Source organism: Pseudoliparis swirei, chromosome 9 (genome assembly GCF_029220125.1).
Source record: "Pseudoliparis swirei isolate HS2019 ecotype Mariana Trench chromosome 9, NWPU_hadal_v1, whole genome shotgun sequence".
Lineage (NCBI taxonomy): Eukaryota > Metazoa > Chordata > Actinopteri > Perciformes > Liparidae > Pseudoliparis > Pseudoliparis swirei.
Window position 1 is genome coordinate 24,043,708 of NC_079396.1, and position 17,839 is coordinate 24,061,546.

Genomic DNA, 17,839 nt, shown 5'->3' on the forward strand with positions numbered 1-17,839 from the left:
CGAGAGGAGAGGCGAGAGGAGGAGGGAGAGGAGGCGAGGAGAGAGGCGAGAGGAGAGAGAGAGGAGAGGAGAGAGCAGAGAGGAGAGGAGAGGCGAGAGGAGAGGAGAGGGGGAGCGAGCGGAGAGGAGAGGAGAGGCGAGAGGAGAGAGGAGAGGAGAGAGAGGGAGAGGGAGAGGAGAGGAGAGCGAGAGGAGGGAGGAGAGAGGGAGGAGAGGGAGAGGAGCGAGAGGAGAGAGGAGAGAGGAGGGAGAGAGAGAGAGGAGAGGAGAGAGGAGGGAGAGAGGAGAGGGAGGCGAGAGGAGAGGAGAGAGGAGAGAGGAGAGAGGGAGGGAGGAGAGAGGAGAGGGAGAGAGAGGAGGGAGGGAGAGGAGGAGAGAGAGGGGGAGGAGGAGAGAGAGAGGGAGAGGAGAGGGAGAGGGAGAGAGAGAGAGAGGGAGGGAGAGGAGAGGGAGAAAGAGGGAGGGAGAGGGGGGGGAGAGAGGAAAGAGGAGGAGAGGAGAGGAGAGGAGGAGAGAGGAGAGAAGAGAGAGAGGAGAGAGAGGGAGATGAGAGAGAGGAGGAGAGAGAGAGAGGAGAGAGAGGGAGAGAGAGAGAGAGAGAGAGGGAGAGAGGGAGAGAGAGAGGAGAGAGGGAGAGAGCGAGAGGGAGAGAGAGAGAGGGAGAGAGAGAGCGAGAGGGAGAGGGAATAAATCCCAAAACACATTATGGATTCATGAAAAAACTGATCGGCTCCCTTGAAGCTGCAGTAATCGGGTATAGATGATGTAGCGGGTGGGGGGGGGGGGGGGGTCGGGGATGAAGGGGTTCAGTCGCAGCTCAACAGACGCAAACGAGATCTTTGTGAGCGGCGAGCGACTTTCACAACATCGCTGTGACGGACCGGCGGCGGCTCGGAGCGTTTCCCCGTGAGCGAGCTTTGGGTAAAGTGGACCTGGAGTCGGCCGGTCGGACGAGCCGCCGACAGGAACCCGGAGAGAATCACGAGGCTGAAACGACTTCAGGCATTCAGAAAAAGAAAAGACAAGAAGGTGAAAGAAAGCCGTACCTCTTGTAAAAGTTGCTGTGTGGGTGCAAACACAGCACGTGCCAGTAATCCAGGCAAAACGCCTTGAACTTCCACATCCTCCTCCTCCTCCTCTTCCTCGCGGCGCCGGCGATCAACGGGGCGGGAGAGCGGCGGCCTCGCCGAGGTCAAAGAGCACCATGGCACGGCGTAAAGGGGGCGGGACCACTCCTGCAGCCGGTGGGACGCCCGAGTGTTTCTCTTTTTTTAACTGGACCCGTCTCAGTCACCAGAACCAGGGAGCCTTCAGGGAGCCGGTGTCGGACCGGTTTGACCCCCCCCCCCCCCCCCCCCGGTGTTAAAGCTCGGGATCCAAATCTCTTTTTCGAGCTCTATTTCAGCCGCTTCGTCGCTCTCTTTTTTTTTAGCTCCGATCCAGGTCAGCGAGCCGGTCCCTGAACGCAGCGCGTCAGCCCGCGATCCTCCGAGGCGTCGTGGCCGCCCCCGGAAAGCTCCGCACAGGTAGTGGAATGACAGGGATCACCGATGGCCGCCTCCTCCTCCTCCTCCTCTTCCTCTGCTGCAGGAACAAACTTTCCAGCGGAGACGAGAGGCCGGCTCTCTTTCTCTCACTCCTTCCTCTGGCGAACGACGTCCTCTCTCTCCTCCTCCTCCTCCTCTCCTCCCCAGTCAAACTCCCGAACCTCCTCCTCCTATCCCGGTCCCCTTCTGCCTCTCTCTCTCTCTCTCTCTCTCCCAGCTGCTGCCATCCGCGCAGGACCTCCCAGAAATGTGGCGATTCTGGTTGCCGGGCAACACTAGCGTACTTCCCCCCGAAGCTTCAAACGGAATCCCGGCCTCGCGATTGGCTCGGGCTTTCGCAGCGTGGGAGGGGCCCCGCTGCGCTGTTGTACGACCACATGAGTTTAGGCCCCGTGCTTTCCGTTCAAATAAATATGAGCTCGGAGAGCCCTCGTGTTTCCGTAAAGAGAAAAGAGAGAGGGGAGATGCTGCTTCTCCTCCGCTCGTAAATTCCTCGGTTAGGGTTAATAGAGTGATTCACGAACCGGAGGGCTGAGACATGAACGCTGCAGGATATCGACTTTTCCCCGTGTGCGAGAGGGCCGGCGTCGTCAAACCCGCGTTGCAGAGACACGAGCACAGCGCCGCTCTTTCACGCCGCAGTGCCACCCGGTACCCAGCAGCCATGGGAAAAGGGGGTGTGGCACGGTGGGGAGGGGGGAGGCCTCTCATCAATATTCAGCCACTGTCAAGAGCCCAAACACACAAACACCGACAATAACTGCACACACACACACACACACACATACAAACTTCCATATGCAAACACAAGCACCCAAAACACATGTGTGTGTGTGTTTACACTTCAACACACTGATTGGTATAGTTAGATCGGTTTCTTCTCACACACCTCCTGGCACCATCGAGAGATCTAGATAGAGAAGGGTGGTGGCGGTGTGTGTGTGTGTGTGGGGGGGGGGGGGGGGGGTGCAGCACAAAAGGCCATACTGAGAGTCTCTGAGCAGCCCAGGAATTCATTACAACGACACAACATCCAGCCTTTTGTCACAACTCCAGGCCTCCGGATTTAAGAAAACACAAGTGAGCGCTGGTGGAATGTTCTTTCTTTTCATCTCCATCATCGTCGATGTAGAAAAGCATTCTGTCTACGCAACAAGTGAGATTATCTGCGTTTAAACGCCTGTTTTTCATCGGCCACGCAAGTGAGTGAGTGAGTAAAGACGCATTTAGAGCAGATTATCGGATAGAATATTTATCGAGGCCGCGGTGTCGAGGCGCGCGACAGTTCTTGTTCTCAGCACATCATCTCTGAATTTGACTCCCGGTGGAGAGAAGTCTCCTTTCTGTCGGCGGTGATCGTGGCTGGAAACCCGACCGACCGTTTCAGAGAGCAGAACATTTTTCGAGAGGCTGCCAGGAGCAAATGAAACAAAACGGGCAAGAAAAACAAAACAAATGGTGGCTCCCGCCGAAGCGCACGTGATATTTGCCGAGTCGGCGCGTATGCAAACACGACCGGAGCGGACCGAGCGGGTCGACACGTCGTCCGCATTACACGGGATTATTTACCACTTTTTAGACTTTTTTTGTTTATTTTATATTTAAAGTGCCGTTGTGCGAGAAAATCGATTTTACAGACTTGTGCATTTAAACGACTATTTGCTCCATAAAAAGTGTTGTTCGAGGACGGCGCTCGGGTAAGAACATTCTTTCCATATAAGTTTTGCCGGTTGCCAGTTAACATGTCTGCATTTCTGCTTTTAAAAAAAACTTTTTTTTCCACCCCTTTTCAAATAAGAGAGGAACAATGACCATTTGGAGGGAGTGGAACGTCCCCGCCCTGCATGGTGACCATGGTGCTTCACGCCGCTCGGCCTCCACGACGCTTCGTTTTCCCGTGTGATGACAATAAAAATTGAAAAAAACGAAAAACCAACGTCACCGCATTTCTATTCAATTCAATTCAGTTTATTTTGTTTAGCCCATTCTCACACATTACAAATTTACCTCAGAGGGCTTTATAATCTGTACACATAGACATCCCTGACCTTTGACCTCACATCGGATCAGGAAAAACTCCCAAACAACCCTTCACGGGGGAAAAAAAAGGGAAGAAACCTTCAGGGGCGCAACAGAGGAGGATCCCTCTCCAGGATGGACAGAACAATAGATGTCATGTGACCAGAAGGAATCATGACGCACAAATTAAAACACAGTAACAACACAATCAATGAATTCTGCAGAGGACTCAAGGTCATTTATGAAACGGGGTCAACGTAACGCTTCCCAAAGCGGCGTCGGTTTGGAGAGGCGTGTCCGCTGTCGGCCTCGCGCGCTGCAGGTGGATCGATGGGAGGAATCTGCATCCTATAAGAGACGCTGCTCACGACTGACCTCGTTTGGCGAGCTCTGAGCGTCTCCGCATTGTTGCATCACACTGCGCTGCACTGACGCGGACACACACACACATTCACACACTCCTCCTCCTCCCCCCGCCTTCCCTGAAAATCGGAAGCACATGATGTAATAACCCGTATAATAAATCTCGGAGCGGGGAAAAGTTGTACTGGAAAAAAAAAATCCATGAAGAGGAACTCGGGTCTGGAGTTCAGAGACATGATGTCTGTGTGTGAAGGACTCGCCTGACAAGGATGCGTTTGAAAAGCTCACCCCCTGGTGGCAGATTGGAGCAACTTCCGTCACTTTCAACGCTCACAGGGAGAGGGAGAGAGAGGGGGGAGTGAGGGAGAGAGAGAGAGAGGGGAGGAGGGGGAGAGAGAGAGAGGGGAGGAGGAGGCGGAGAGAGAGCGAGGGGGGGGAGATGGAGATGGAGAGGGAGAGAGAGAGAGAAAGAAGGGGAGAGAGAGGAGAGGGAGAGAGGGAGGGAGATGGAGAGAGCGAGAGGGGGGGAGGGAGCGAGAGAAAGAAAGGGAGAGAGAGGGAGAAAGAAAGGGAGAGAGAGGGAGAGAAAGAAAGGGGGAGAGATGGAGAGAGAGAGGGAGATGGAGAGGGAGAGAGAGGGGGAGAGGAGAGGAGAGTGGAGAGGGGAGTGAGGAGAGAGAGAGAGGGAGGAGGAGGGGGAGAGAGAGCGAGGGGGGGGGAGATGGAGATGGAGAGAGAGAGAAAGAAGGGGAGAGAGAGGAGAGGGAGAGAGCGAGGGAGATGGAGAGAGAGAGAGAGAGAGAGAGAGAGGGGGGGGGGGAGCGAGAGAAAGAAAGGGAGAGAGAGGGAGATGGAGAGGGCGAGAGAGAGAGGGAGAGGGAGAGAGAGAGGGAGATAGAGAGAGAGAGAGGGGGGGGGAGGGAGCGAGAGAAAGAAAGGGGGAGAGATGGAGAGAGAGAGGGAGATGGAGAGGGAGAGAGAGGGGGGAGGGAGCGAGAGAAAGAAAGGGAGAGAAAGAAAGGGGCGGTGAGAGAGCGTTCCTCCTCCTCCTCCTCCTCCGTCCCACGAATAACGACGGCGACCGTTTCACAAAGTCATCGATTTGCTCGCCGCGTGACCTTCTGAGGGTTTTAAGCTCCCGCTGGACCAAACGGGAGGAGGGGCGTCTCAGGACCGCCGGACGGGACACGATGTTCACTTCACTAAAACACGATAAAGGGAAAGCATCCGAGGAGCGGATTCATGTCGCACGAGATCCAGCGGGCGGGAGGCGCCCGGCGCCCGTGAAGGTCTCGTGGTCGTCAGGGCGATTGATCCCCGCGTCTGGCGTTGGATCGCGACACGGCGGGCTCATTCAGCTCGCCGTTATGCTGTTCAGTGCGTGGACACACGTACACACGACCAGAGGGCGAAGAGCCACGCGACGCGCGGAAGGAAACTAACTTAAAACGAGCCTCTGCGGAGGAAGAGGAGGAACGCCGATTCAGCAAAAAGACTCGGAGGGGGGAGATTGCGTGCAGAAAATGCTTCTCCACACGAGCAGTAAACACACATGTGATCCGACACGCAAGCTTTCCACACGGGCTGGAGGACTCGTCGCCTCAGACCCAGCCGCATTTTACACACACACACACACACATTGTACCAATCACACAAGAGGACGCAGCAGATGCAGCGAGGAACTCGTGTGCCCAGTGAGAGCCGTCACAGCATCATCCACAAATGAGTCATTCCTCATCTAGAAACACACACACACACACACACACACACACACACACACACACACACACACACACACACACACACACACACACACACACACACACACACACACAGGTTTTCACTCCGTCTGAAAGACACATGGTGTTAATTCATCCTCGGTGAAGTCTTTGCGTGTCATTCACACAAATTTTAATAAAAAATAAAAAAACGGCATGTTCCTGTTCCCCTCCCCCCTCCTCCTCCCCTGGCGAGAGATGTTGTTTACCAGGAAGGGAGCACGAGCGAGAGGACGGCGCGAGGTCTGGATGCAATCAGTGACTCAGCAGCGCCAGTGGGAAAGGTGGATGCCGTTGTTTTCCTCCTCCACCTCCACCTTCACCTCCACCCACTCGACCGACGCCGTCTCCATGAATGGGACCGGTGCTCGCTCGCCCCGTCCCACACACACACACACACACGTGCACCGACCATGCCACTCACATGTCGTAGAGGCGGAAGCCCATGGCGGAGCCCGGTCTGCTCGGTTGGGACCCGGGGTCTCGGGGGTCTCGGACTCTCCGGGGGTCCGTGCTGCTGACCACGGCGCGCCACACGCTGGGCTTGTCCATCCTGTGTGCTGCTCAATGGGACTGCGCGACTGAGACGGCGTGCGCGCACACGGGCTCACTCTCGCCTCTCCCTCCCAGTCACAAAAAAAAAAACACAGGCAGCCAGAGAGCAGTGTGTGTGTGTGTGTGTGTGTGTGTGTGTGTGTGATGCAACGAGGAGCATCCAAGGCTGGCGGCTTGTGGAAGAGTTGGCTGGTGATGGAGGAGGGGGGGAGGGGGCAAGAAACTAAAAAGGAGCAATCTGTTCAGTACTGATGTTTCAAAGTGTGGTGGCTGATGGGTATTTATTTACTGGTGCCAGCGCCCGAGGAGGCTGCAGCTCCTACAAAATAAAAGCGCGAGAGGACGCGACCTGCAGGACAGCGACCGGGAGATTACTCGTAAACACGGCGAGGCGTCTCCTGCGTACCCTCCTCTCTATCTCTCTCACTCACTCTCTCTCTTTCCACCCTCTCGTATGCGCTCAGTAGTACGGTCCTCAGCGGGGCCATGCGATTGGCTCCTCGGTCTCCATGGAAACAGGAGGATGTGTCAGAGGTAGGGCTCATTATCGTGCCTTTCTCTCCCACTCCCTCCCATTTTGTTTTCTCTCTCCTCTCCGTCTCTCCCTCCCTTTTCCAATGTCTCTTCTTCTCGTATACTCGCTCACCCCCCCCCCCCTCCTCCTCCTCCTCCTCCTCTCCTTTCTTCCCCCTCCATCCTTCTCTCCTCTCAAATCAATGCTCTTCTCTCCGTAGCGTCTTTTGAAAACAGATAAAGCTCTCCTGTCCAGTGAGGAATGGCGCACTCTAGGTGAAGATGCTGCAACGGCATCGCGGCCGATTGGCTCTTCAGAATAAAAGAAACGGAGAGACGACGGAGGCCGAAGAATTAAATCACCAGACGGGGAAAACGAGTCATGTGATCCAGAAAGGTGTTTTGCCAGAAGTGAGCGAAAGAGTGGCTTGCACGGACGTTGCATCACGATGGCCGAACCAGAGGGGAAGTGTGAAAGATTAAGCGGAAATACATATTGATGAAGACTGAAGAGCTCTTTTTTTACTTCTTTTCTACAATTTTTGAAATAATGAAAGTTTTGGCTGCAAAACATGTCAAAGTGCAGACGCAGCGCCGGGCCTCCACGTCGACGCCATCGCCTGGTAACGGGGACGGGAGGCAGGCAGGAGAGTGTCTATGGGGACGAGCTCTCATCACAACTTTATAAAACACACACACACACACACACACATAATGCCCCCCCCCCCCTCCCCCTTGGCTTGATGGCTTACAGTCTCCAGGGGGAGGCTGTGTTTCACCCCGGGCGAACGCTCTGGCGGTCGATGCATCGAGTGTCGACACTCTCGCCCGTCAGCCTCTTCTCTTCTTTTTTTTTTCCGTGATTAACAGCCGTCTCATCGTGTGCGTGTGCGTCATGTCGCTGCGATTACACCGGCCGCGTGCCTCTCTTACTCATCAGGCGCGGAGTGAGGACCCCCCCCACTTCACACCGAGTCGCTCGTGTAGAATTGTTGTTTCCTCCAACATCGTCACGTCTGGAGTGAAACACTCGGACCGCGATTTACATTTTTACAAGCAATGAAATGAAAACAAGGAGATTGCCACTTTATCTCCTCCAGCTGGTCAAACACCAACATCTCTCTTCTTCTGAGCTCGTTCCGCTCCCGGGTTAACGCAAGTGACGTCACGCTTTATTTGTGGGATAAAGACGGCCGTCGCCTCCTCGTCACGCCACCGATAGAGCTCAGAGACCGTTAACCAGGGAGCGTAATACAACCTGCAGGCTGTGTCTGTGTGTGTGTGCACCGTTGACAAGAGGTTGTGTGGGGGAGGGGCTCTGACAGGTGAGTCTGTTCACCATCCAGTGTGTGTGTGTGTATTCGCTAAAGCCCAGAGCAAAGTGTTAGTAGTCTAGGCACACAGGCACACACAGGCACACAGGCACACAGGCACACACACACACACACACACACACACACACACACACACACACACACACACACACACACACACACACACACACACACACACACACAGGCACACACACGCACAGTTTCTACAAGAGATCATGACGGACGTCCTCCTCCACGCTCGGGTACACGACATGAGTTTGCGTTTGACAATCTCCCGGTGATGAAACAAACTTTAACATATACGGTTAGATAATGAACACAGATCACATCCCCGATGGGACGTCGTTAAAAACAATCTGGAATAAAAGGTCATCATAAATCCTAAAGGTCGCCCGGCATGAATAAAGAATACATTAAAAAACAACGTCTGTTCTTGATTACACCATATTTTCTCTATTCTTAAACAAAGCTCTATTTTTCACCAAAAGATTTACCATGATCGACTTATGTTTTTTTTTTTGCGGTGGTAAAAAAAAAAGAAGCAATACACACATGTGTGCAGGCAGCAGCAGAGACGCCTATACAAGTTCAAGTGTGCGTAGACATGTCGTTGTGGCCCCGCACGCATCCAGACATGTTTGTTTGTGGCCTTTTAAGATAAATACAAATACTGCATACGTTGGCCTTCTTGAGCCAAACCATACGGCCACTTTCACTGCAGCTGCCCTGCGCATGTGTGTGTGTGTATGTGTGCATGTGTGTGCGTGTGTTTTAAAAGCCGCCGAGGGGGAAGAAGATAAACACGAACATGACTGAGCGCCGGGCTGGAGACGAACTCGCGTTCTCGTAATAGAAGCAAGTCGTCGATCAGGAACAGATTCAATCAGCACCGATTCATCGTTGAAGTCTTTTTCTAGGCAAAAAATAACAAAAATGTGTGAGTCACAGTTTGTTAAATGTGAATAAACTCCGTTTAGTGGATGATGGTGAATTGATTATCTTCCGGTTTTGGATTGTTGGTCTGACGAACAACACATCTGAGGACTGGCACTCTTCCACTCGGGGTAACTGTGATGGATATTTAGTTTGACAACTAATCTGTCGGTAGAACAACGAGGAGGTGGCGATGGATGAACGTGTTCTTCAGACGCAGCACTAGATAAACATCGTTTTGCTTATTATAAATGTGTGGTTGTAAAAATAAGCAAATAAGAGACAGGAAAAAAAATAAAAAAATGTTCCCATCAAAGTTCATTCAGTCTCGACTCTTTTTGGGTTGCCGAGCTTGCTCGGATTAAAATGAAAAATAAAATAAAACAATAAAAAGAAATGTTCTGCTATATATATATAATAATAAATTAAATAAATATGTATATATATATAGCAGAACATTTCTTTTTATTATAATATATATATATATTATAATAAAAATAAATATCTATATTTGTCGTGTTGAGAGCATAATCACGTTCTCAGCTAAGCTGCTCTGCGGGGGTCCCGTCTCCTCACATGAGACTTCAGCCCACTTCAAAAGACACAGAGAGAAAAGACAGAGAGAGTGAGTGAGTGAGTGAGAGAGAGAGAGAGAGAGAGACCGACCACAACAGTGCATTTGGAGATGACCGACGTTCACCTGCAGCACCGAGAGCTGCACGCCACTAGATGGCAGCGCAGCGCTTTCCTCCGCTGAGCGCCTGAAGTGATGGGAGCCATCACCGGGGAAACGTCTCTCTCAGGAGGCGGCGGGGGAAGTGCTTCGTGAAATCAAACCCAACCGGGAGACTCACTGGAGGGTGACGGTGCACACACAAAACACCGTCACATTGACGGTGCACACAAAACACCGTCACATCTCACGCTACCTTCAGTTATTTCAGCGTTGTTATGGAACAAAAAAACATTTTCCCAACCCAGTCCCATCCGTGTGAACCGCTGGAAAAAACTGAAGTCCCCGGAGACGGTGACCCTCCCGCCACCAGACGGCGGGCGTGAGACACGGGGAGCGGAGTCCTCTCCCTGGCAGAGGCCACGGCGCCGCGCCACCGGCTCCTTCTGGCGCCGACGGGGCCTCCAGCCCGAGAACATCGGAGGCCGGAGACGGACGAGCCTTTCACAGCGGGCCGAACAACGAGGCGAGAGGCGCCTCTGTTCCCAGCAGAACTCTTTCCTGACCCCTGCGACCTCTTTGCTGCAAGAGCTCCTGCTTCTAGATACGCTGGTATCAGTAATACTGATGACACACACACACACACACACACACACAATGGAGCCTGAGCTGAAGGACTTTGTGGTGAACCGGCACCATTTCATCCGACTTGGTGGCGATGATGATGAGCGCGAAGAAACAACTGTGCAAAGATCTTCTTGACGATGCACGTCAACACGTGTCGATCCCATAGATGCGACAGTTTCATAACCAGTTAGGAATTACTCTCAGGAACTTTAGAGCACAAATACAGAAGTGTCATCAGCAAAATACACAAAAAGAAGAAATACAAATTTGGCAAATGGCCCCCTGTGACTGTTGAACAATGCGTGGAGGTGAACACTGATACCCAATCTGTTTCCTCTTTATGCTCTCGGTGGTGTCACTTCCAGTACATTGCGTGTACACAGGCTCCTCCCCCTTTCTGAATGTTCAACATTGGTGTTGTAATCGAGCTGCTCGTTCATGCATTCAGATGAGAGATGGCTTATTGTCCCAATCGATGCTGCGGCTTAAAAGTACCAATAGATATTGGAAATGAGGGTTACGCGTTATTCTCTGTTATAGAACCAACGTGGACTCAGTTGTGTTTTGTTTTTTTCTTCCTCCATTTTTATGAAATCAAGCTAGCCTTGAAAATCATAGAAGCGAAAACTATTTTTTGAATCTTGTTTTGTTACCCACACTAAAATATGTTCTCGATATATTACAATAAGAGCAGTACACGGCGACATTTGAGAAGATTAAATGTTGTGAATGTTGCTTTATAAACTACCTAGTGCTAATTCGAGCCCTTTAGAACAAAAAAGGGCTCAATATATAGGAACTTTAAAAAAAATGAATGTGCATAAAGTTTTACCGGAAAAAACTTGAGCGTTTTATTATTTGTAAACTGTGGAAAGTTGTGGACTGAACGTCAGATCATCTCCAACGCTTTCTTTGCAGAATCTGCCGTTCTGCTCACCCTCGCAGGGTTTGTGTCTCAATAATTAACCCCGTCACGACCCTTTCACAACATTCGTGCATTTTCCCGCCAAAAAAACAAACAGAACTGAAGCCGCATGGAGTTTCCCGTGAGGCGGCTCCTCCACATCGAGCCTGTAATTAAATCCCCGGGAACGTGACGCTGAAACAGAAGCCGGGGGAACTTCAAAAAGAGTTCAGAGTGGTTTCATCGGCCCGTTAGAATCACATCTGGCCAAACCCGACAGAACAAAAACAAACAGCAGTTAATACAAATGTTAAAAAAGGAGGGCCAATAAGGAAAGAATTCATACAATTGGCAGAATTTTCTGTAAGGAGGAAGAAACTTTCATCGTCCTTTTACCCAAATGACCTCGGACATCGCCGAGGCCTTTTCCGGAGAGAGCAGGGATGCAGCGGCGCTCACAATCACAGACACGGTGCGCGGTTCGTGAACACACCACCACTGATATCGACACTCCTCCAGTTCTGCTCACACACGTCACTTATTCCATATATTCCACCTTATTCTTCCCGTGGCGGCGCCATCTCGGCCTCGCGAGCCTCCTTCCTGCCACAAACACAACGGCTGTTTTGATCCCACGGGGAAAATAAAAGAAAGGCAGTTACCGGGAATCACTTGGCTCTGAAAGAAGTATTATTAAGAGGGCCTGGAGTTAATCACAGGTTCTGCGCCTCGATGCCCCGGTCGCCATAATGAATATCATAAAGCATCTGAATTATTTAAGACGTATAAATGGGAGCCCCTGGTTCCAGATCCGGAAGATTTGAAAATCCGGAAGCCCAGACGGCGAAGCGGAGCGGGAGCTTTGGGAGAGAGGGACGTACGCAATAGAAAAAAGAAAGATGTACACTACCGTTCAAAAGTTTGGGGTCATCCAGACAATTTCGTGTCTTCCATGAAAACTCACTTTTATTTATCAAATGAATTGAAAATTGAATAGAAAATATAGTCAAGACATTGACAAGGTTAGAAATAATGATTAATATTTGAAGTATTAATGTTGTTCTTCAAACTTCAAGCTCAAAGGAAGGCCAGTTGTATAGCTTATATCACCAGCATAACTGTTTTCAGCTGTGCTAACATAATTGCACAAGGGTTTTCTAATCAGACATTAGTCTTCTAAGGCGATTAGCAAACACAATGTACCATTAGAACACTGGAGTGATAGTTGATGGAAATGGGCCTCTATACACCTATGGAGATATTTCATTTGAAACCAGACGTTTCCACCTAGAATAGTCATTTACCACATTAACAATGTATAGTGTGTATTTTTGATTAATTTAATGTTATCTTTATTGAAAAAACAGTGCTTTTCTTTGAAAAATAAAGACATTTCTAAGTGACCCCAAACTTTTGAACGGTATTGTACACCTCGCCGTGACCCGGCCAGCCTTTTCGTTATTCTATATTCATCGAGTCAAATGCACGGCTATGATTGAGGAGGCAGGCGGAGTCAGAGAGAGGGGGAAAGAAGCCAGAATAGAGAATATCTAGGGAGAGAGAGAGAGAGAACATCAAATCAAGAGAGAGGCATGCATCTTTGGTATTTAAAAGCCTTCATTCAGCCCGGAGCTGGGCGTGATGGGTGCAGAGAGGCCTTCGCCGGGGACAGGACTCAACTCGATGGCAGCTGCCGGCGGTGGATACAGAAGCCTTTTTTATAATGAACCCCCTTCGCAGGAGTATTATAGAGAACACATAAGTGGGAGAGACCATTACAGGAGAGGACGTGGGGGGGGATGGACGATGACTGACTGGGGGGGGGAAACAAGACGTAATGGAGACGCTTGTTCTTTCGCTTCCTGGATGCAAAAAAAATAGGTAAAAGATTATATTGATATGCAGCCGAGTTATTACGAGCTAAACAAGCTCCGCCTCTAGACAGGGTTCACACATCTTGACCAATGGATTTCCAGGACTTTAAACCAAATTTCCATGACCAAACATTTCGTGAAATCTCGGTTGTATACATGATAGTGGATTAACCCTGAGCTACTGTTGCTATGGACAACGAATTTTTCAGTCACTCGCAGCACAAAACCCCTCAAAAAACTGCCTGCTTATAATTTAAGCTTCTTTCTTTTTAAAAACATATACATTTTTTCAAACTCAGCGTGAATGAACCCGTGTAGATAACAAATCTCCATTACTTTCCAGAAAACGTTTGTGATTTAATTTTTTTCAAGGAATTTTCCAGGCCTGGAAATAACCATATTAAAATTCCATGACTTTTCCAGGTTTTCCATGACCGTAAGAACCCGTCTATAGTCAATTATAATGTTGACATGATGTTCAGTATTTGTCCTAAACTAAACAAAGAGGGTTAATATGAAGCTCACATCTGACTCACTGTAACCTCCTGCAGGTTATAGTTTAGTATTTTGTGGTAATATTTCAAACTTTATTAAAAGGATTCCTAAATATGATACTCGAGTGTTGGAAGAGCGAAAAGGTTTACATGATGAACTGCAAGGATTTATGGCTCGGACGAAAATGTACTCGAAACTATTGAAGTGAAAGTAAACGTTTTTGTCTGACTTGCATTTTTAAAAATATTCATTATAATAGACGATGCCAGCTGTACTCCAGTGGCAAGATTCCAATTAAGTTTGATTAAGCGTAGCACATCAAGAAGTCATTTACGTCGCTTTTACCTATATTGGCCGTTATAGGCTTGTTTTTTGGGGGGGGGGGCTAATGAGAACTAGAACGTTTATAATTTATAATTCATCTTTTTTCATTTTATTAATTCAGATTTCTCCGTTTTTGACGTTCAGCTCTTCAGGTTCCTCCTCCTCAAGTCTAGAAAGACATTTAACACCTTGAGGAACGTGCCGGGTTACTGGTGGAGGTCAGGTGATATAGTATGTGGGGTAATTCTAAAATTACGTTTAATAAATGCCAGAATAAAGACAAAAGGTGTTTCTACAACTTCAAAAAGTAAATTAAACGTTGATGAATGAATCGGTGTAATATAATCTCTCCGTTACTCTGATTATATGTGTGTTTAAAAATCTTTAATCCTTCATGCTTTTTGGAGTAAATGTCATGTGTCGGGCTGAAAGTGTTTACCGCCCCGTTGCTATGAATTGTGGGTAATTCTCTGCATGACAGAGGTTTCACGAAGGGCTCCGAATGTCTGAGAGACTTGACGATGTGACAGAATCAACCTTAGCGCCTCCAAGAAACACGTCACCGCAAACACGTCAACAGATACACGTCAATAGAAACACGTCAACGGAAACACGTCACAGAAACACGTCAACGGAAACACGTCACCGGAAACACGTCAACGGAAACACGTCACAGAAACACGTCACAGAAACACGTCAACGGAAACACGTCAACGGAAACACGTCAACGGAAACACGTCAACAGAAAGACGTCACAGAAACACGTCAACGGAAACACGTCCACAGAAACGTATGTGTGTGTGTGCGATACATTTCATAAATCGTGATACTTCCCCGTGGGGAAGAACAGTGATGACGCAACAATCTCAAATAAATGTCAAAAAGTACAACAAAATAATCTCTTTGACCGTGAGCATGTGATGATGAGGGTATAATTACAATGTGTGTGTGTGTGTGTTGCCTCCTTCTGTTTACGGTACGCGTGCAGACGTCTGCCGGCCAGATTCCTCATTTCTGCAGCGTTGCCGGAGTCTAAAAACAACTCACAGATGTTTCCTACTCATCACAAACGTCTGAACGCTGCTCTTTGAAAATAGAACGAGTTCCCACGATGCACTGGGGTTTATTTTAAGGCTGCGCATGAGCTAAAAAAGAAAACTGGGTTACGGATTAGGCGCACATTGCTTTTTATTTGATGATGAAGCACGCAGCGCTGGCGTCTCTGAAAACTCCCTCCAGCCTTTTGAAGCCACCCCCCCCCCCCTTCCTGAGTCTGTGCCACCGACCGGCCAATGGGTGCGCAGCGATGGAGGCTCAAAGAGGCGCGGATGAAAGGCAAAGCCGGACGACCTCCATCCCGCGGTGGCCGAAGTTCATTTTGCACGTCGGGAAAGGCGACGGTGCGGCACTGAAACTTCTGCGTCATAATTTTTTTAATAATAAATAATAAATAAATCAATCAATAAAATAAATAAATAAAATTAACTAAAATAATTAAAATGAATGAAAAATAAATGAAATTAATGAAAAATAAATATAATATAAAAATGAAATATAAATGAAATAAGTAAAATAAGTAAAATAAATAAATAAAATTAAAATAAATGAATTAATAAAATGAATAAAATGAATAAAATAAATAAAATAAATAAAATAAATTAAATAAAATAAAAACCCTGATAACTGGAGCTGTAAACACAAAACATTAAGACGCAGCAAAGTGTTCAACCATCAGGAGCGATATACCTGCCACCGAGAGGCTAATTACGACGCGATTTTAGACATTAGGCCGGAGAGAGAGTGAGAGGAAAGAAAGGAGATAGCACAGTCATAAAAAAACTGAACATCTTACTGTACCAAAATGAAGCCGACTTCCACTTGCGACAGGGTCTTCTGCAGTCGGCGGCCCCTGACCTCCCTGGGGCCTCTGGGGCATCGACGGGTAGGGGGGCATGTTTCCTGTTGGGGGGGGGGGGGGGCAAACACAGAAACACAGTGACTTCCGGTTGGGCGGTTTTCACTCAGAGGGTTCCACCTCGTGAGGTTTGTGACTTGTTTTTCTTGTTACCTCCGTGTGTGTGTGTGTGTGTGTGTGTTCTGCTTCTGTATTTCTGTCACGCAGCAAATGAGATCAGATGGAACTCTCTATCGAAGCTTCCTCTTTGTAGCAGAAGAGGACACAATGGCATTTTTTTTTTAAAGAGTCTGAAACATGACACTGAATTACCAGATTACACACACACAACAACACTAACGGCCCATGTGAAGCAAAGCCGAGAGGAGCTTGTGAACTATTTAAATATTCCACTTTAAATGAGTCTTCTGGCCCATTACCTGAAGCTGATGTGCCGTACGGTTTTTATTATTGACTGATTTGTTGACTTTTCTTTTATTAAATCCTTATTGTGCATTTTTTGCAGGTTTGTGTAACCCTTCTCACAAATTCCTCGTACAAAAAGTACACCAACGTGAACTCAAATAAGGCAATCGAAGCATACGTCCAATGTTCTCCTTATTATTAATGTACCTAAAGTTACTTTTTTACGTAATGTAATACATTTTATTTTGTACTTTTGACACTTCAGTGTTGAGTTGTACAATAAAAAATTAAAAAATTGTACAAATGGCGTGCATCGAACTTTGTTAATCAGATTACTGAATATCTTTTGGACCACACCAACTATTAATATTAAATCTAGTGCGTACCCTTCAGCGTTTGCTCCCAAAAATACCCGTTTATCTATTTTTTGACAAATGTTTTTATTGGTTTTTTTCCACGCACACACACACACTAAAGTCAACGCTCTCACACACACACACACAATAAAGTCAACGCTTACACACACACATAATAAAGTCCACACACACAGGATTATTTATTTATAGAGCCAGTGCCAAGTTTATTGGCTCCTAAATGATGAATGATAATGAAAGCTGGCCGTGTAACACACACACACACACACACACACACACAACAGCGTGTCATGGTGGGACTCATCATCATCGGGAGACGTGAGCGACGTCCGTCTTCTGTGCGATTTTAAAACAGCTCGGCTGCAACAACAAAAAAAGGCTAAACCCCGAAGCCGAGATAAAGTCACGTGACACTTGGATACTTCTACCGCCTCCAGCGGGAGAGCGGCAGCATACGCGGAGAGCAGTGGAGCGCCGTGAATATGGAGGCTGAAGAATAATCACGTTCAAACTCGGTGACAGTCAGTGCGTTTACATGCAATCGAATTATTGGCTTAGTCGGACTGAAATCGAATTATCCGTTTCATGTAAACACCTTTGTCGGACTATGTGCGGTCCGACTTCGGTCCGATTAACACCCCTGGATAGCTCGGTCCGATCCAGTTGATAATTCGACTATCGCGGCATGTAACGGTGAATTCGATTAGGAACTGGACTTTGCGTCTTTGCGCATGCTCGAGATCCCGCCGCCCTCCTCCTCCCTCCCTCCCATGTCGTGACCCGGAAGTCGAAAGAGACGATAAATTAAATTCTCCGTGTACCTTCGGCGACGGCGTCTTCTCTCCGTTATCAACTCAGCCAATAGCGCCATTTGCATTCGCTGTACTCCTATTAACACCATGGAAGAATAGTAGAGGGATGTAGCTTCGCCTTGCTCTCTGTTCGCCATCTTTCTCGAAATGTTGATGTTGTTGTTGTTGGTTGTTGTTGGTGGTGGTGAAGAGGTCAAGCGGAAATGGCTGTATCACCACGAGTTGTAATGAAAACAGCGCCACCTATCGTATCGGATATGACATGCTTTCAAAGGCCAATGATTCGAATTACTCACTGCCATGTATATTGGGATAATAGCAGATACCCCAAAAGATAGCATTGTCCGACTAAAGCAAGATTCGAATTATACCATCATGTAAACGCACTGAGTGA

General features: G+C 48.5%; 1 protein-coding gene across 4 annotated transcripts in view; it reads right to left on the reverse strand.

The window, feature by feature from the left end:
- Positions 1-17,839, reverse strand: part of LOC130199040 (IQ motif and SEC7 domain-containing protein 1-like) — a 71,571-nt gene that overhangs the window by 38,507 nt on the left and 15,225 nt on the right. For 2 of the 4 annotated variants that reach the window (XM_056422216.1, XM_056422221.1), the window contains exon 2: positions 15,797-15,898. In XM_056422216.1, the coding sequence (XP_056278191.1) occupies positions 15,797-15,898 (102 nt within the window). Of the gene's footprint in view, positions 1-1,046; positions 1,296-6,131; positions 6,325-15,796; positions 15,899-17,839 lie in introns of those variants that run through there. The other 2 variants (XM_056422217.1, XM_056422219.1) reach the window with 2 other exon arrangements.